The 17,200-nt window shown below is 39.6% G+C and overlaps 1 protein-coding gene across 17 annotated transcripts in view; it reads left to right on the top strand.

Moving 5' to 3' along the window:
- The window catches only part of BBX (BBX high mobility group box domain containing), a 133,267-nt gene extending 119,402 nt beyond the window's left edge, over window positions 1-13,865 (top strand). For all 17 annotated transcript variants that reach the window (XM_035116507.2, XM_060273698.1, XM_060273693.1 and 14 more), the window contains 4 exons: window positions 2,448-2,596; window positions 5,215-5,331; window positions 6,043-6,235; window positions 8,592-13,865. In XM_035116507.2, coding sequence (XP_034972398.1) covers window positions 2,448-2,596; window positions 5,215-5,331; window positions 6,043-6,235; window positions 8,592-8,679 — 547 coding nt within the window. In that variant the 3' untranslated portion in view covers window positions 8,680-13,865. The remainder of the gene's footprint in view (window positions 1-2,447; window positions 2,597-5,214; window positions 5,332-6,042; window positions 6,236-8,591) is intronic.
- The last annotated feature ends 3,335 nt before the right edge of the window (window positions 13,866-17,200 follow it).

Genomic DNA, 17,200 nt, shown 5'->3' with positions numbered 1-17,200 from the left:
TTTTGAGCCCCTTTCCCATTTGAGACTTATTCTAGAGCCATTGTTTGAATGGTTCATAGCTACAGAGAAAACCAATAATACATCATAATGCTTAACTGATCTGATAAAACAGAGGTGTTAATCTTTATAGCTTCTTAATGGAGCAGACTACTAGATATACTCCATTGTGAGGCTGGGAGTTTTCATTTCTCAAACAAACAAGGAAGATTAACTTACTGGCAAGCAATATTTCCATTCCTATAATGCACCACTGGTAAGGGATTTTTTATTCTGCCTCACCGTAAAGTACTTGGATTGCTAGTTAATTATCTTCTTTCTGTTGTTGAGAGGTAGGGGGAGATAATCTTTGTCTTCGCAATTTGATTTTTTTTCTATATGAAGAATAACATCCTATTTTTTTTTACTGAAAAACTAGTCAACCCTTTTCTAATTTTCCCTGTATCATATTTTTTTATTTGCTAGGAATAATACCCAGATTCTTTGTCCCACAGTAATCGGCAAAAATATTCAATAACCTTTGTAAATCTATTGAATTCCATTAAAATAATAATGCATTGCTGCACTCAATAAACATTGTAATGGATTTTTTTCAAACACTGTGAACCTAAAATTTCTCACCCCCTGTATATGAATTCAGATTGTCTTGTGGCACTCAATCTATTTTTAAACAACCTTGTGGAACTTCTTACTCCATTGTAAAGCTGTTAGATAATGTCTCTCCTAAACCAGACCTTATAGTGAAATATCTGTCTTGTTTAAAAATGTATACAGTCGTACCTTGGAAGTCAAACGGAATCCGTTCTGGAAGCCCGTTTGACTTCCAAAATGTTTGGAAACCAAGGCACGGCTTCCGATTGGCTGTAGGAAGCTCCTGCAGCCAATCGGAAGCCGCAGAACCAGCATCAGATGTTGGGGGTTCCAAAGAAAGTTCTCCAACTGGAACACTCACTTCCAGGTTTTCAGTGTTCGGGAGCCAAAACGTTCGAGTTGCAAGGCGTTTGACTTCCGAGGCACAACTGTATTATGCTTTATCTAGTTCCTGTCAATTTTCTCCACAATTGCCTTCTACTCCCTTTAAACCAAAAGTCATGTAAAGCTGCTCATTCTTTCAGTATGTTTATTAGCCCAATCCTGTGCATGTTTTTTAATGTTTGGTTGGCTGGGGAAACCCATCCAGATGGGCAGCATATCAATAACATTTTTATTATTATTATTATTATTACTACTACTACTACTACTACTACTACTACTACCACCTGCCTGGAATCACATTGCCTGGGGCCAGCTCAGGATCCGTTCCATGCCACATTCCATTCAAATCCCACCAGCAGTACTTCTGCCCACTCATGATTTTGTTGGGCAGAATGGAGAGCTCTGTGCTGGAAGAGTGATGCTGGCATGGCTGTTTGGGGCTGTGTAGAGGGAAGCCTCCGCCCAGTACACACACACGAAACCCATGGGGGGATCAGGGTTTTGGATGACAACCTAAGTCCCATTGCTGGTATATGACTTCCACCCAGGTACTCCTCCCATCTTTTTTCACACCATACAGTGATATTTAAAAAATTGTTTAAAACACAATCCCCCTAAATACAGTGGGATACATACTTCCAAGTCAGTATGTATAGGATTGTTCTGCACTATATTGTAGTGTTTAAAACACAATCCCCCTAAATACAGTGGGATACATACTTCTAAGTCAGTATGTATAGGATTGTTCTGCACTGTATTGTAAAACAAAGTAATGATCCATGCAAGAACAGCGCATGTCACGTTTCCCCTGTTCTCGCGAGGAAGCCTATTCCGCATAAGGGAATTTTCCTTTAAAAAATGGAGAACTTGACAGCTATGGAACAGTGTCGTAAAAACTTTACTGCTCTTTACTGTTGTACAAATTTACTGAATAAAAGTGACTTACTGGTTTATGTTGTTATTACAGGCTTCACAGCAAATGATTAAGTAATTATCCATTTTAATAGTATTATTTTAATATATAGTAATATGATTTTTCATTTTCCCAAAGCTTACCTGGCAGTTTTTTTCTTAATAATAGTGTTCCTTTATGACCATACCAGTGTTTCAGTTTGTCTCACAGCTGATTACAATTTATTAACAAAATGCAGTAAATTCTGTGTTCTAAAAATAAATAATAATTATGAATATTTGAGGAAATCCCAGTAAATCAAAGCAAAATTCCAAATGAAACTACCTTTTACCTGGAAGTAAGTGCCATTGACTCGGTGGGACTTATTTCTGAAAAAATTGAGGTATTAGCCCTACCATGGAAGACTCTTGAAACTGTAGGCACAATTGCATGTGGAAAGCTGTTTGGTTTTTTTAAAAAAAGCATTTCCACATGGCCTGACTCGTGACTCCATCTTGTTGATATGATCTTGTTGATCAAAAATAGAGTAACAACAACATTTTTTCCACCTTCCATTTTCTAGCTTAGCAAAGCTGGAGGAAGAATTTGAGAAAAAATTCAACAGCCTCCCTCAATACAGTCCTGTCACATTTGACCGGAAAAGTGCATCTGTTCCAAGAAAAAAGAAGAAGCTTGGTAGCTGCTCAACAGGCCAACAGAAATCTAACAAAGGTAAGAGGCTTCTGGATAATCCATTCCCAGTTATTAGCAGCCACCCTGCTAGGCCAGAAGCTCTTACAATCTCACTTCACTTAATGTATGCTTGTTTGAAGGTGCATACGGCAAAGATACATATTTTATTTGATCATGTCAGAATTTTCACACATTCTGCTCATTGCTTTTCCATTGGTGCCTGTTTCTATGTGGGAAGAGGATAGGCAAGTTATACCTCAGGAAAGCAGGGCTACTGTTTTATTTAAAAAATACCTCAGTTTTGCCTGCTTGCTATTTTAATTGCATAAACCTCTAAGAATAGCTTGCTTTTAAAAATATATATATTCTTTTACAGCTTTTCAAAACTTCTTTCTTTTCTGTTCAAGGTTGAGAAAATAGTAAGATTAGCCTTGGGCACATTTGGTAGTCTTGAACAAGCTTTTTAATCTCTCATCTCATCCTGAGACCTTGTTTGTGAAATATAAACAGAAAAATGCCCTATTGCACATGGATGATGAGAGGAGTAACAAAATAAAAGTGTAACTTGTTTGTGCATTTGAAATGTAAATACCGTATTTTCCCGTCTATAAGACACCCCCTTGTATAAGACCCCCCTATTTTGGGGGCCTCAAAATTTAGAAAATAGGGGATTGAGCTTTGGGGGAGGATTATTTGGGGGGAATGCTGAAAATCACTCACCTGCCAGAACACAGCACACAACTGCTCACGCCGCTTACAATCTCGGGCTCGGGTGAGCGATTTCCAGCATCTCCCCCCCCCCAACAATCAAGTGGCCATTTGCTGCTTAAAAACTCAGCCTCGCACTTCGTTCTGGCGGGTGAGCCGGCTGTTGGAAGCTGGCGCAGCCCCTCTGCGGCCACACGCTCTGCCCTGGTGGACTGCTGCAGGTTTCCAGCAGGAGCGCTGCCTCCGGGGAAGTGGCTACCCAGCTTCCAACAGCTGGCTGACGGATCCCGGCAAAGGGAGGCAGCTGATCAGGCCTGGAGAGAGAGCGCAAAACAGCCAGCCACTGCCTTGCCAGGCACCCTCCTCCTTAAAGGGACAGTGCCCCATCTGTCCTGGGCAGAGCAAAGGAGCCTGCTTACAGCCGCTGTACCGTTCAGGCTTGTGCCTTCCTCCCAAACTCTCGCCTCTCTGCAGGGAGTGCTTGCAAATCACCAGGAGTCTCTGTCGGGATGCGGGGAACCAGTCAATCTCTCCCCCCCCCCACAACATTTTGGTTCCGCTTGTGTCGCAGAAACCACCTATCAGCTCCCCGATCGCTGCCAGCTGCAGCGCGAACGACTGTGTGCTACATTCTGGCGGGTGATTGATTTTCGGGGACACCCCCCCAAAAAAAATCAAACAGCCAATGCTGAAAATTGCTCACCCACCAGAACGAAGCGCGAGCCTGAGTTTTAAAGCGGCAAATGGCCGCTTGATTGTTGGGGAGGGAGATGCCCCCCTCAGCACTACCTGTGTATAAGACGAGTCTAAAATTTGAACCTCATTTTTGGGTCAAAAAAGCTCATCTTATACATGGAAAAATATAGTACATTATTTAAAGAGACAGAGGCCACAATCTTCCAATGATTGAGTACCACCGAAATCAGTGAAACTACAGGTTGCTTCCATAGTTTCTGACAATCAGCTAGAAATGACGCCTGATATTCCATTATATTAATCATGACTGATAGAATATAGAATATTCTATAATATAGAATAATATTCAGAAATAAGTTTAATTCAGCAAAGGTCTCCTGTATATTTCATTAAAGGTTTCCTCTTGCGGGGAAGAAACCTGTAATTAAGTACCACCACCCCGGTGGGGTCAGGATTAATTAACGGTTATTTTAGTCACACGCACAAATCAACACATGTACCCTTATTTTTAGATGTAGTTATCTCCCTGACTTTAGAGTTGAAAGAATAGTACTTTTCCAGTTCATTCTAGATAAACTGCCTAGATAAACTTGTGTTTGAAATGAGGGGGGAAATCTCCATAACAGAGGTGAAAAAAAGATTGGTAGACAGTATTGAAAATACTAGGATGCAACAGGCTGGCAACAATCTCAACTCAAAAAAAAAAAAAGGTGAATGAAGAAAAGAGCAATTTCAGACCAAATGTCTAGCATGGAGGGATTCTGAATTGCTTGATCTTTCACTTGATTTCAGTGCCACTTAGCCACCACTAACTGTTGGCGGATTGTACCTGTTAATCAACAAAAAAAGTCACTTGCAGAACAACAATAATGCAATAAAGGGAAAAGTTGCCTTGTTTCAATGGAAGAGGCTGACAGGCAGAAACTTTTGACCGCCTATACTGCAAGCCTAAATAGAAGCCCACATCTGACATGGTGTGTGTGTGTGTGTGTTTGCTCCTACACTTACAGTACCTTTGACTCTTGGCAAATAGTTAGTGCTGTGGACGTGGGGAAAAGGAACCAGGCTGCCCTTTGCTCTCTGCACTGTCAGTCAGCCTATGTTGTGATCAGTCACATTTAACAACAGGGGTTGTCTGTAATATTGAAGTGGCAGAAAGGGAAGCTACTGTAGCAGGAATCATGCAGTCTACATAAAATACAGTGAATCAGTACAGGAAAATCAGAATACTGTGTCTCTCCTAAATACTCCAGAGTCTGCGACAATGCAAGAACCTTTGGTTGGCAGCCAGAAGAGAAAAGCAAGGAAAACCAAGATCACACACCTGGTTCGAACTGCAGACGGCCGAGTCTCACCAGCAGAAGTTCTGGGTAAGAATGTGACTGATTTTTTTCTCTCCAGGTAGTTTTCAAAATTCAAAATACTTGTTTTTTTGTTTTTGTTTCTTAAAAATAAACATGATTTGTGGGCTGGGTGGGCAGGAAATAGTGTTTGGGGTTGAGGACAAACAAGTCCTAAGTTCTCCTCCGGGAGATGTATTTCTGCCTCTACAGGGTACAGCTATTGTCAGAAGAGAAGGAAAAAGAATTCAGTGCCTTCTTTGCTTGTAGGCATCCTCTGGTTGGCATTTATTTATTTCATAAAACTTATATAACACTTGATTGTAAAAAGCCTCAAAGCAGTTTGTACTCCTGACAAAGACTAATATGGGTCTATTAGGGAAGTTTTTAATGTTTGATGCTGTACTGTTTTTAATATTCGGTTGGAAGCCACCCAGAGTGGCTGGGGAAACCCAGCCAGATGGGTGGGGTATAAATAATATATTATTATTATTATTATTATTATTATTATTATTATTATTATTGAGAATATATTTTCAGTCTTTGAGCATCACTTTGTAGTCTGGCCTCTTCCCCCTCCCCCCACCTTGTGCCCCAAAGAGTACCTGTTCAGAGAAGGAAGAAGCACTGAACAAGGCTGGACATTTTGAGCAGGGAGGGAGGAATGTATGTCTCCAATCCTCACAGCTTTAGGAGTCGCTTCAGCTATTGTTTAAAGTTTACATTTTGCTTTCACTATAGAAGAGAAACCAAAAGAGCAACTGCAGAGTAGTCTTCTGAAAGCATCGAGTATAGGGATGGACTGCAGCGAGGAATCCTTGCAAAACAGTGAATTGGAGGAAGGTCATAGTGTTACACCAGACATGCCATCTGTCTCTGCATTCTTTAGCCTAGCTGCTCTAGCAGAGGTAGCAGCGATGGAAAATGTGCACAGGTCAGTATGTGCTTTCTTCACCCCTTTGGCTTGTAACAACTCTTCATTGTAGTGGCTGTACTTATATATTTGAAATAAAGCACTCAGATCAAGTAGCACTTGAACTATCTGCTGTGATCCACTCAAGAGCACCCTATTTGGTACATATTACTTGCTTACACTGTTGTGTCCAATGCAGCATTCATGCAAGATGTGCTCGCACAAGCAGAATTCCCTGCCCTTCCTCCCCGCTGCAGCCCCTGTGACTCCTAAAAAGCCAAGGCATCCTCAGGACAGGCCTGACAGTTGGGACAGAGGGTGTTTAGTGAGCAGGAAGGCTGTGCTCATTCCTGCTGCTGCCACCTAAGGCAGTATGCTTCTGGAAACTGCAGAAAGGAAGAGTGCAGCTGTGCTCAGGTGATGCTTGCAGGCTTCATTGATTGCTTTTACTTATATGCCACTTTTCCACAACAAGCTGTGCCCAAAACGGCTTGCAGCAAATATTAGAAACATTGAAATAGAGAAAATCGGGAATACAAATATACAAAATACAATGTCAGTAAATGCAAAACAACAGAAATCAACAATCTAGTAAACACAGAATAGATACAACGTTCCAAAAAGAGAGAAAGGCACCCCAATCTAGGCTTAAGTACATAAATGACAAGCAAAAACAAAAGTTAACTGACAATAGAGTTTCTGGTACTGGTCTTGTTGCACTCCAAGGAGCCTGGCTTAAATGCAGTTCAGAAAGAAGTGGTAGATGACATACAGCTGGCCTACAGGCTAGATGACATACAGCTGGCTCCCACATCTCTCATCCAGAGCAGACTGACAGCACCAAAAAGCAAGTGTTGGGAAGAGCAGTGATAGCAAGTCTCTTCCCTAGCCTCCTGGAAGTAGCACCTGGTGGTGCAGGTCTTAGGGCTTCCCATATGCATCTGATTGGCCCCTGTAAGAATAGGATGCTGGACTAGATGGGCCACTGGCCTAATCCAGCAGGACCTGCTTATGTCCTTAGAGCAGCTTTTCTCACTTCCCAACCTTCTCTGGGGGTTTCACATCTCACATCCCTGGCCTTTTTAGGGGGTTACAAGGACTGTATTGAGGAGGAGGTAGGCAAGTGCTGCATTGGATACAACCCACAGTCATCTTTGACCCCCCCCTTTATTTGTTCAAGTTAGGTGAACCCTTTAGTCTCGCTTGACTGTTTAGCATAATTTGTTCATAACAAGAGACCAGGCTGGTATGTGGTGGGGGTTTTTAAGCCACAGTTTCTGTGTGCCAAGTTCAAAAACCAACTCAAACTGCATACTCGTTTTACAAAGAAGCAGGGAAATTCAAAATATATCGTGCTAAGCTGCTTTCAAGACTGAGATATCAGAACAGAAGTTCATGTGCACAGTCGGAACAATATCTCCCTTGAACACAGAGATATCTTAACGAAATTTGGTGTGTAGATTTGCAGCATAACTTTGTTTGAAATTCAGACCTCAGCATGACTCCTGCAACTGTTTTATGGAGGAAAAGAGATAGGCAGAAAAAGATAATACAAGATACATTTCCATAGTGAGGCTCTCAAGCAATCCGCTTTACTAGCGAGCACGATGGGAGCTGTGTTTACTGACCAAGCTTTCAGTGAGGCCTTTGTATTCATTCGACCATTCAGCATTCCATTGGTTGGTTTCTGCTTGTTTGTTTGTTTGTAATGCGTTAACTCTCTCGAACCCTGAGACAGCAGAGTGAAATTTGGTATATGCATTCAGGAATTAAAGTTTGTGTGTACGTCCAGGACACAGCATGTCAAGTTCAGATCCCTCAGGTTAAAAGGAAAGAAGGCAGATGCAAACTATGATTGTGATATAGAACAGGAAAGAAGACCTCCCGAACACTGCACTTTCTTCGTTTTTTAAATTAAACTTACTTCAAAATATAATCAGCACTGAGGATCCTGATTCCTAGTCAGTGGATGAGATTGTCTTTATAATTCCCAAGCACACAAGCATGTGTGATCTTTGCTAGCCAAATGAAATGTTTGCATTTTAAAGGTTTTAAGCAGCGTCAAGAATGCAAAGATTCCTTAAAGGAGATATGAATATATCTGTCAGGCTTTGACATGGGTCTAGGAACCAGGGCTTGGGGAGAAGCTGGCTATTAGTCAAAGTGGGCCAGAAGCAGGTGTATAGTCGAAAGAATTTGGAGAGGCACATACTAAAGTAGAAATGGAGGATCTTGAAGGCCAGAAAGCAGTCGGTAGCCAGGGAAAGCAAAGTAGGTGTCAAGATGGATTCAGGGACTAGAGGCTGCTGCATGGGCTTGGAAACATAACTATGCAAATTAATTCTGGGTTGACATTCCATCTGTTCTTCCTTTGCAGAAATCAGAGGACGGCGCCTCTCCCATGTGATGGACAGCCAAAAGAAATGTCTCAGGCTCCAGTGCTTATTTCCTGCGCTGACCAGTGAAACTCTACCCTATTGTAAAACGTTGTGCTTTACCTAATATCCTAGCCTTGTCTTTACCAACGGATGCTAGTCAGTCCATGTGATGGAGGAACCCATAGACTGAAAATGAGTGGTTTGTGTTCAGGGTAGCACAGATTTCACTTATAGCTTGGGTCAGGTCCCCTCTGGTTTGGGGCACAAGAATCTGCTATAAGGGTGTTGTTGTTTTTTTCTCTGTTAAGCAACAGAAATGAAAAGATCCTGGAGCTTTGCTTTCTATTGAAGGTTTTTAAAGTGGTAAATACATAGTTACATGGAAGAGGGCAGACTTTACTGTAGCTCACACAGCAATCTGTTTTATCAACCAGAATATGGAAAATAGTTTCATATAATAACTAGCTACTCTAAAAGAAAAGAAAAATACAGAAAAGGAAAGGGGGAGAAACTGACGCACTGCACTAGTTACTAGATATTCTTAGTCCTTTTTGTACATGAAGATTTCAGTTCTGAGATGGTTTATATAATAGGTTATGCCTACATTTATATTTTAGAGTGAATTTAAGAACCTGTTTGGAGAATCCAAGAAAGCATGGGGCAAGCGTACCATTGTTAGTGGCGTATGCCCTATGGCCCATAAGTTCTGCACTTTTTTGTATTTGCCACCAGGATGGTAGAGTTTCTGGGCAAAAAATGTTGACAGGCTTTATTTTGCTTGGGTTTGTTTTTTTTTAAAATTAAGCATAGAATAATGAGGATGATCTGCATTTGAAACAAATGTTTGGCATATTGAGAAGAACAATTCTGCAGATTACTGATTTGTCTTTCAAGCCTTGGAGGGTTCATTTATTCTTGGATAGAAGTCTAAAATGACTATGTGGGAGCTAAAGCAGTGAAACAGGGGGGGAAATACTATTAATATGTTGTTCAGAAGTGACCTTAGTATTACTTCACTCTTTAGGGCGGGGCAGGGGAATTTTCAATTGACATGCACACTGATGAACATATTATACATTTTACAGACACTGGAATTGTCATAAATACTATGCATAGTCTAAATTGGCTTCATTGGTTGTATGAAGTGCCAATGCTAGTTTGGGATAGCTAAGTGCTGAGTGTTGCGTAAGTGAGTGATGACTGAGAAATAATGTTCCTAAATTTAGGCTGTCAGACAGATCGCTTTCCAGTTCATGTTCCTTGTCTTTACTCTATATGTTCTAACTTACTCCCATGCACACATCTCATGCCAGAGCAGATTCCAGCTTTCTTTACTTTTTTCTTTCTGTTTCTTAACCACTACTCCTTTAGCGGTTGCCTGCGATCCAGTACGGCGCACATGGAGCAATCAGGGCTGCGTGTGCACAGAGCCCTTTAGAGTTAGCCCCACAAATTAGCTGCTTGATGTTCAACAGCCGATTGGCAGGATTTTCGCTTTGGGGGAAGTGCCTCCCAGCCCAGCTGGATCATTAAAGGGAACTGTGCACACAATACTTGTTTGTACCCCATCCAGCTAGGGATACACAAATAGAAGCCTGTTTCTTCATCCATATAGCCCCTGGCTGGATTTAGGCAACATTGTTCCTAGCAGCAAAATATTCATTGTTACTAGAATTTGACATGAAGTTACACATTCAACATGGGGTACTTCTTCCACAGCACAAGATGTTTCCCTGTATATTTTGCATCATAGCACAAAGACTTAACCAAATGCTATTGACCAGACCCCAGCAATAATTTTCTATGAGTCTTCTTCTCTCCGGTGGGATTTTGATAGTGTTCAGTTCAGCGAGACCCCTTTTTTATTGATTAGGTCTCTAAATGACGAGAGTTTACACAATTTTATCAGGCTTTCCTAATTTATACTTGACCGAATTGATAATGGATGTGTGTTTTGGGTTTTTTTTTTTGTAATTGGATTTAATAGCCATATGAAAGTGACTCTTGAAACTTGCTTGGCTTAGCCTTTAATTGTTGTAACCAATGCATGTATTTGTGTCTGTGTCAGAAACATCAAACAGATCATACACATTGTTAAAAAATTATGACAACTTAAAAGGAAAGTGTCACTTCAAGCCCATGTAAAACAAAACAAAAAAACAGACTCCCTGAAAGATGCAAATGGTGATGTGGATGAAGGAAAAATGCAACTTCAACAGGAATGAGACAGTTAAATGCTTTTTTTAAAATAGAAAATTCAGGTAGAAAAATCTTCCACATGCTGCCGGAGCATGTGGTGCTATTTTAATAGCTTCATTTTGTTAACATTTTCTAAATTATTTTAACAAAACAAAATGCTGCCATCATGCCATACTGTTGGACATATATTGTGGTGGCTTTGGGAATGTCAGGCCATATACTGGCTATGGTTTAAAACATTGTAAGTAGCTGAAATCCAAATACCTTACGGTGCAGCCTCTTCATCTTGACAGTCGTACTAACATACAAACTCTGTCGAACCCATTAGAATAGATGCATTTTTGCTGGAGTACCACCTTCTGCCATTTAAATTTCAATATTGTTCCTAAAATATTTCTTTATATGAATGGTACATTTATAAAAAAATGCATAAAATTAGCTTTTTTCTATGTGAATTAATATATCTTGATTATCTTCCTTTCTTAAACCTCATGAACTATCCCTTAGACAAGGGACTGGATTTGGGTCTATTTACTGAAAAGGAGTGTTTTCTGATGCTTATAAACCTTTATGTAGATATGCTTAATTTTTAAGCAGTTAGGCACTGAGAGTAGCAGAAATCCTGCAAAGCTTTATAGTTCATTCAAAAGCGCAGTCCACCTCAAAGTTCTCTTTGCACAAACCCCATTGGAATGAGTAGTATACATGTCTTTCTTCAGTTTCTGGTCATTTCAGTGGTGCTTTTGCAGGAGAATCTACAGCTGGATGGTGCCCTGTGGCTTCCCCGCCCCCCTCAGAATAATGTTTTGATTTCAATAGAGAAATTTGCTGTAGCGCTGAATTTGGTAGAATGGGTGTCCCTAATTTCAGGTAGAAAGAAAATTTGTTAGCACAGAAAAATTCAAACCAACAATGTACTGTTTAATTGTTTATTTTTTAAAAATTTCCATTATTTTGTGTTTGTTTGTTTTTTAAAAAAATTTTTGAATTGTGGCATGTGTTTTCGTATACCAGCAATGTCACCCATCAACTTATGTCCATGAATTCATTTAGAGACAGAAATGTTGCACCTTAATTATTTCAAATGAACCAAAATATTATGTTCTCTGCTTTCATGTTTATTCTGATTATATTGTATTATAGTTTACCAAGCCCATTCTAACTTAGCAAAAGCTATCAGTATTTATGCATTTAACCATATTCTCTAGATTTGAACCTGTGTATGTCTTTTTTTTTAACAAGAAAAATTTTAAATAAGATAAAACAAATTATTCTTACCCTCCTCTATGGTTTCTTAATGAAAGTGAGGATATATTTCTCAGTGTGTAAATTTAGCACTATGCCATTTTCTTTGTTTTTGTTTATTTATTTAGTGACCTTTGATATTTCATGTAGTTTTGAGGTATATACATAGAAGCTGATACTACAAGCATAGAATCAGCTGGGAGAAGGATACTGTAATGTCATTTTCATGTAATTGTGTTAGTACTGTATAACGGGGGGAGGGGAGGGGAGTTCTGCAAAGTATTTAACATGTACATTTGATTTTGATTCTCCTGTTAGGTTGTATTCCAGATACAAGACCAAATTTGATGTAAAATCTTGTGGAGCTTATATCATGCTGTTGTACTTATGACAGTATTTTTCCCTGGATTGTACTGTGATTCCAGAAATAGGATATATTTATTTAAGAAGATATAGTATGCTTTTTTACTAATACAATATCCCAAAGTTATGAGCAAAGGAGTTCTTTCTTTGTCTCGCTGTCCAGATTACAGTTCAGTCAATGATTTTCAGAACTGATTTACAAAGTGTTGTGGATGTGGTAAAGGCAGCAGAGATATACTGGCCTCTGTGACTTTTGCTACTTTTTTCTAAACAGCTTACGTAGCATAAATGTAGCTGCTATTCACTTGATAGCTGCTCACTCCATATATTCACCTGCAAACCCATACAAGTTGTATATTGCGCTGCAGCAAGGGGAACATACACAGGGTGGAAAATGCCTATCAGTTTTTTTAAAATGGTGCATCCCAAAGGGTCCAGTCAATCTTTCAAAAAGAAAAACGTTGGTGTCTCTGCTCAGAGACTCACAAGAGGAATATGTCTATGAGTCGTCCCTGGCACGCAACATGTGCTTGGAAAAAGGATAGGCTCCATAAATGCAACGCAATGTCATCTACATCCTGCTGTCTTTGCAGGTTTCTGGTTAAGGGCTGGAACTGCACATGGACTGTCGGGACTGGGGGAGATCTACATGCTTGCATAGCACAGGTGTTCCTTGTGCAGAGCCCCTTTTGCAGATTTGGGGGTCCCTATGTAGTGAGAATATAGCACAACATTGTTGCCTGACATGATAAGGAATTGCTGTGGGTTTTCTACTGACTGAATTTGGAACGGGCTGTAAAAATTTAGTTTTCTGATCCAATAGTGGGATCACTGTCCATTGCAAACTGAATCCTTTCAGACAACTGAGTAGCAGTGTATTCTCAGTGAATGATTATCTGTGGGAGTTGAGAAGGGGGGCAATTGGAACAATTTTTCAAATGTGCTCTGTGCTTAGGAACTGCAAGAAAAAAATTGTGGTTTTTTTGTGTTGAAGGGAAAAGCCTGGGAATTGAGTTAATCAAAGAGAAAAAAGGGGGGCATTATTGCCACATGAGGATGGATATATATATATATATATATATATATATATATATATATATATATATTCTTAATCTCTGAAGGAAAAATGTGGTAAAGACTATGATGATTGTCAGGTTTGCCTTGTACTGTTGTGTATTTATGCCTCTCAGCTGCACTCTGTTCTACAACTAATTCTAATAATGCTACCTCTATTAAAGGCTACTGCAGTTGACTTCCATTTGTTTTCAAGATTCCTCATGCAGTCTTTTCAAGTTGGTGGGTATCTGTTTTGGATCATGCTGTTTTATTTTCTAAGAAGAGCAGTTTGGTAGAGGGAACAACATACATCTTAAATTGCTATCCGTACTTGTACTATTCATAAACAGAGCTACTTGATGAGTGTAGCTTTTGTGAAATTTTTTTGCTCTGTAAGTTGATAGTTTTTTTTTTTTAAAAAAAAAAAACGCTTCAAATACATCCTGCACAAGTACTTCCCTTTCAATGAGAAGATAAATGCTCTGTATGCAAAAGCACTGGATGCTGCACTGAGCGCTTGTCTTTCATTGAATGTAATGGGATGGCCTCTTTGCTTGTAGAATTCCACAGGCACAAGTGGACAATCTTCTGTGACATTCTTGACTGTCCACAGTGTGAGATTATTACCATGGGAAATGACCATTAATTGTTCTCTTTACTGATATGAGCTATATAAAGATTACAAAAACGATCTACACTATACATGCTCATTTTGTTTCTTTGGGTGGGGTGCTAAATTGTAGTGTGTTTAAATAATCTGTCATACTTTCCTTCCTTCCTTTTTTTTTGCCTGGCCTTAAATGCAAAACCAGCACCAGGAAATATCAAAACATAAAGACATTTCAGTGAGAAGGCAGCTGCAAACTAAGGCAATAAGAGAGGTCCGTGCTTCTTGGTTGTGGCTAAACCTCAGTAAGATTACAGTTTGTTATTCTTAAATGTGCTCTAACATTATTGATCGTTGAGCTCCCACAATGTATCTGATTTTATTTTTTTTACAAAACACTTGGCTCCTGGACGTTGCAAGCAATAGTTTGCATAGTGTTGCTTTGATTCAGAAAGGCAAGTAATGTGGTAATCAGATCCATTGAACTGTGCTCTTCTGAATACAGATGAATAAGAGCTTTGATTCACACTGGATTGTAAAACATGGGCTGATAGTCTTTAACCCTGTTGTTCCAAATAATTGTTATCTGATGAGTAACTTGTCAAGCAATCATCATCCACTTACAGTGGGGGTGGAATAAATATTACCTTTCTAATTAAGTTACTTGGAATACAGTACTGTTTTTTCTTAATGAAGATTTTATCTGCCCTTTTAAAACCACATATATGGAGCAACTTATTTTCCTTTTCATTATTTTTGGATGAGATCCAACATTGCACCAGCGGATGCAATGGGATTCCCTTTCTTCCCCTCCTCTAGCCCCCTCCATCTCAACCCTGTATAGTAGATTACCCTGTTCACAAAAGCAGAAGTCCATTGTGCAGATGGGATGCCTCCATTGTGTATATATATATATATATATATATATATATATATATATATATATATATATATATATAATAATTTATATCCTATTTTTTTCTCCATGGACCCAGACCATCTTATCATAATTGGGCTTCTCTTATATAGGGCACAGCTACCTGGAACTGGGCTTGCACAAGCCCTTCTCTTCCCTTTCAAATGGGCACAATAGTTTTCTTGCACAACACGTCACAGAGGTTTGCGCAGGGGAAGTATATCTGTGGATTGTGTGCTAAAAGTCTAATAATCTCCCTAGAGAGGCTCTATGGCCTTTGCTTATTAGATTTATCAGTCAGGCAGTATTTGCCATTGCCGAATGTTTCTTTTTGGTTGCCCTAGTCTGCTAGCAGGTAATTTCACTGGATTCTAACCCAGAACTTGGTTTTATTTTTTGTGAAGTTTCTATGTAAAATATGCGTTGTAAAACTCATTCCCTCCAGTGGTACAATAGAGTTACTACATTCTTAGCTTTTGTGCAGTGCACTTAGTAAAGCTTTATACTTAGGTGGATCTGCAGATATATTATAAGTACACATGTTAAGTCATGTGTATTCCATGTTAAAGAACATTGTGATACTGAATATGGAACAATTATTTAATAAAATAAATGATTTTTTTATTAAAAACAATAATTCAGACATGTTCACATTTATGTTCGCATTTTCAGCTCTCTAGTGTATATTGAGAAGTTATTCCATTTCATAACAGAATGGTTATAAATACCGTAATTGATGGAAGCATACTTTCTATTGTTAGGTGATGTTGGACCACAAAATGAGTACCTAGTGCATCAAGGACCAGTTGAAATCATTTGAATTTTCATGTACAGGTGACTCTAATGAGATTTAGGGACACCTAGATTTTTTGGGATTCTACCCTCTGGCTGTAAATCTATGGTACACAGTATATAGCTGTTAATGCTTTTTATAATCTTGGATGTGCAACATCACATCTTGGATGTGCAACATCTTGGATGTGCAACATCAGAGAGAGAGAGTTATGAGAGTCATTTCTTTGTGTGTGTGTGTGTGTGTGTGTGTGTGTGTGTGTGTGTGTGTGTGTATGTTTTAACCATATCATCTGGGTCCATGGAGTGAGTTTATCCCACCAGATCAGTAGTCAACTAGAAATGAGAATAGGAAAGATTTATGCAATTGGCCCTACCCACGTGTTTCCAGAACCCATACACAGTCTGCAGTCTCATGGAGAACTGTCTCCCAATACAGCTCAACATGTTTGTGAAGGACACTGGAGTCCAAGCTGAGAGCAATAGAGCAGGGGCAAAACTCTTCGTCTTTATTTCACCCAGGACAAAGACTCAGTTTGGCATCGCCCATGCACATTTGTGTACACACACAAGAGAGGGGGGGCTGGGAGCCTCAGTGGCTCCCCTCTGGAGGCTTCACATGGGGCAAAAAAACCTGGCTAGCACCCCTGTAGCTACAGCACTGCAATAGAGTAAGATAATCACAACTAAATTTAGCTGGAAAGAGGCCTTGGTGTTTAATATGTGACAGACTTAGAGACTGATTCACTGTCAAAACAATACTCTGGTTTTTTGTGTGTTTTTTAAATGCATGTTCTGTTTGTAAACATGGTATTTCAAATTAAGTGTTGTGTTACAAAAATGCTAAGCTTAACAAGGAATCCACACAAATCCTTTAGAACCTTAAGCAATACAAGGTTTAGTTCCTTCTACTACACGCTTATATTATTGGGAGGAAATCAATTCCAATGTAAATAGGATTCCAACATTGAAAAGGTAGACTCCCCCCCTTTTTTAACGTTCTCAAAAATCCTGTTTTCCTCTTGAATATATACTTTGTGTACAATAATAGGTACTGAAGCCAAGGAGACCATAGGGCCATTTCTCTACCATGCTATTAAGCATCTCTTTCATAGAGAACCCCTTCCCTGCCATCCAGTTGGAAATGTAGCATATGGGGAGCAGTGACACAAATTGCTGTGTTGGGACAACCCTGCCTGTATTGGGTTTGCATCACCATAGCAGAATAAAGGGAATGTTCTAGACCAGGGATTTAACTACAGTGCTCAGGAAGCCAGCTATATCAGTGACACCCTAGACACTTCATATTTGCTAGTAACCTCATAATCAGGTTGCAGCTGAAAAGCATATGAGCAGTCAGAGAGTGCTGCTGTTGCTCCTTTCACTGTAGTCACTTGATATGTTGTCAAAGCCTTACTTATCTTTAGAAT

Source organism: Zootoca vivipara, chromosome 4 (genome assembly GCF_963506605.1).
Source record: "Zootoca vivipara chromosome 4, rZooViv1.1, whole genome shotgun sequence".
In the NCBI taxonomy this organism is placed as follows: domain Eukaryota; kingdom Metazoa; phylum Chordata; class Lepidosauria; order Squamata; family Lacertidae; genus Zootoca; species Zootoca vivipara.
Note: the sequence above shows the minus strand (reverse complement) of the source record. Positions and strands in the feature narration are given on the sequence as shown.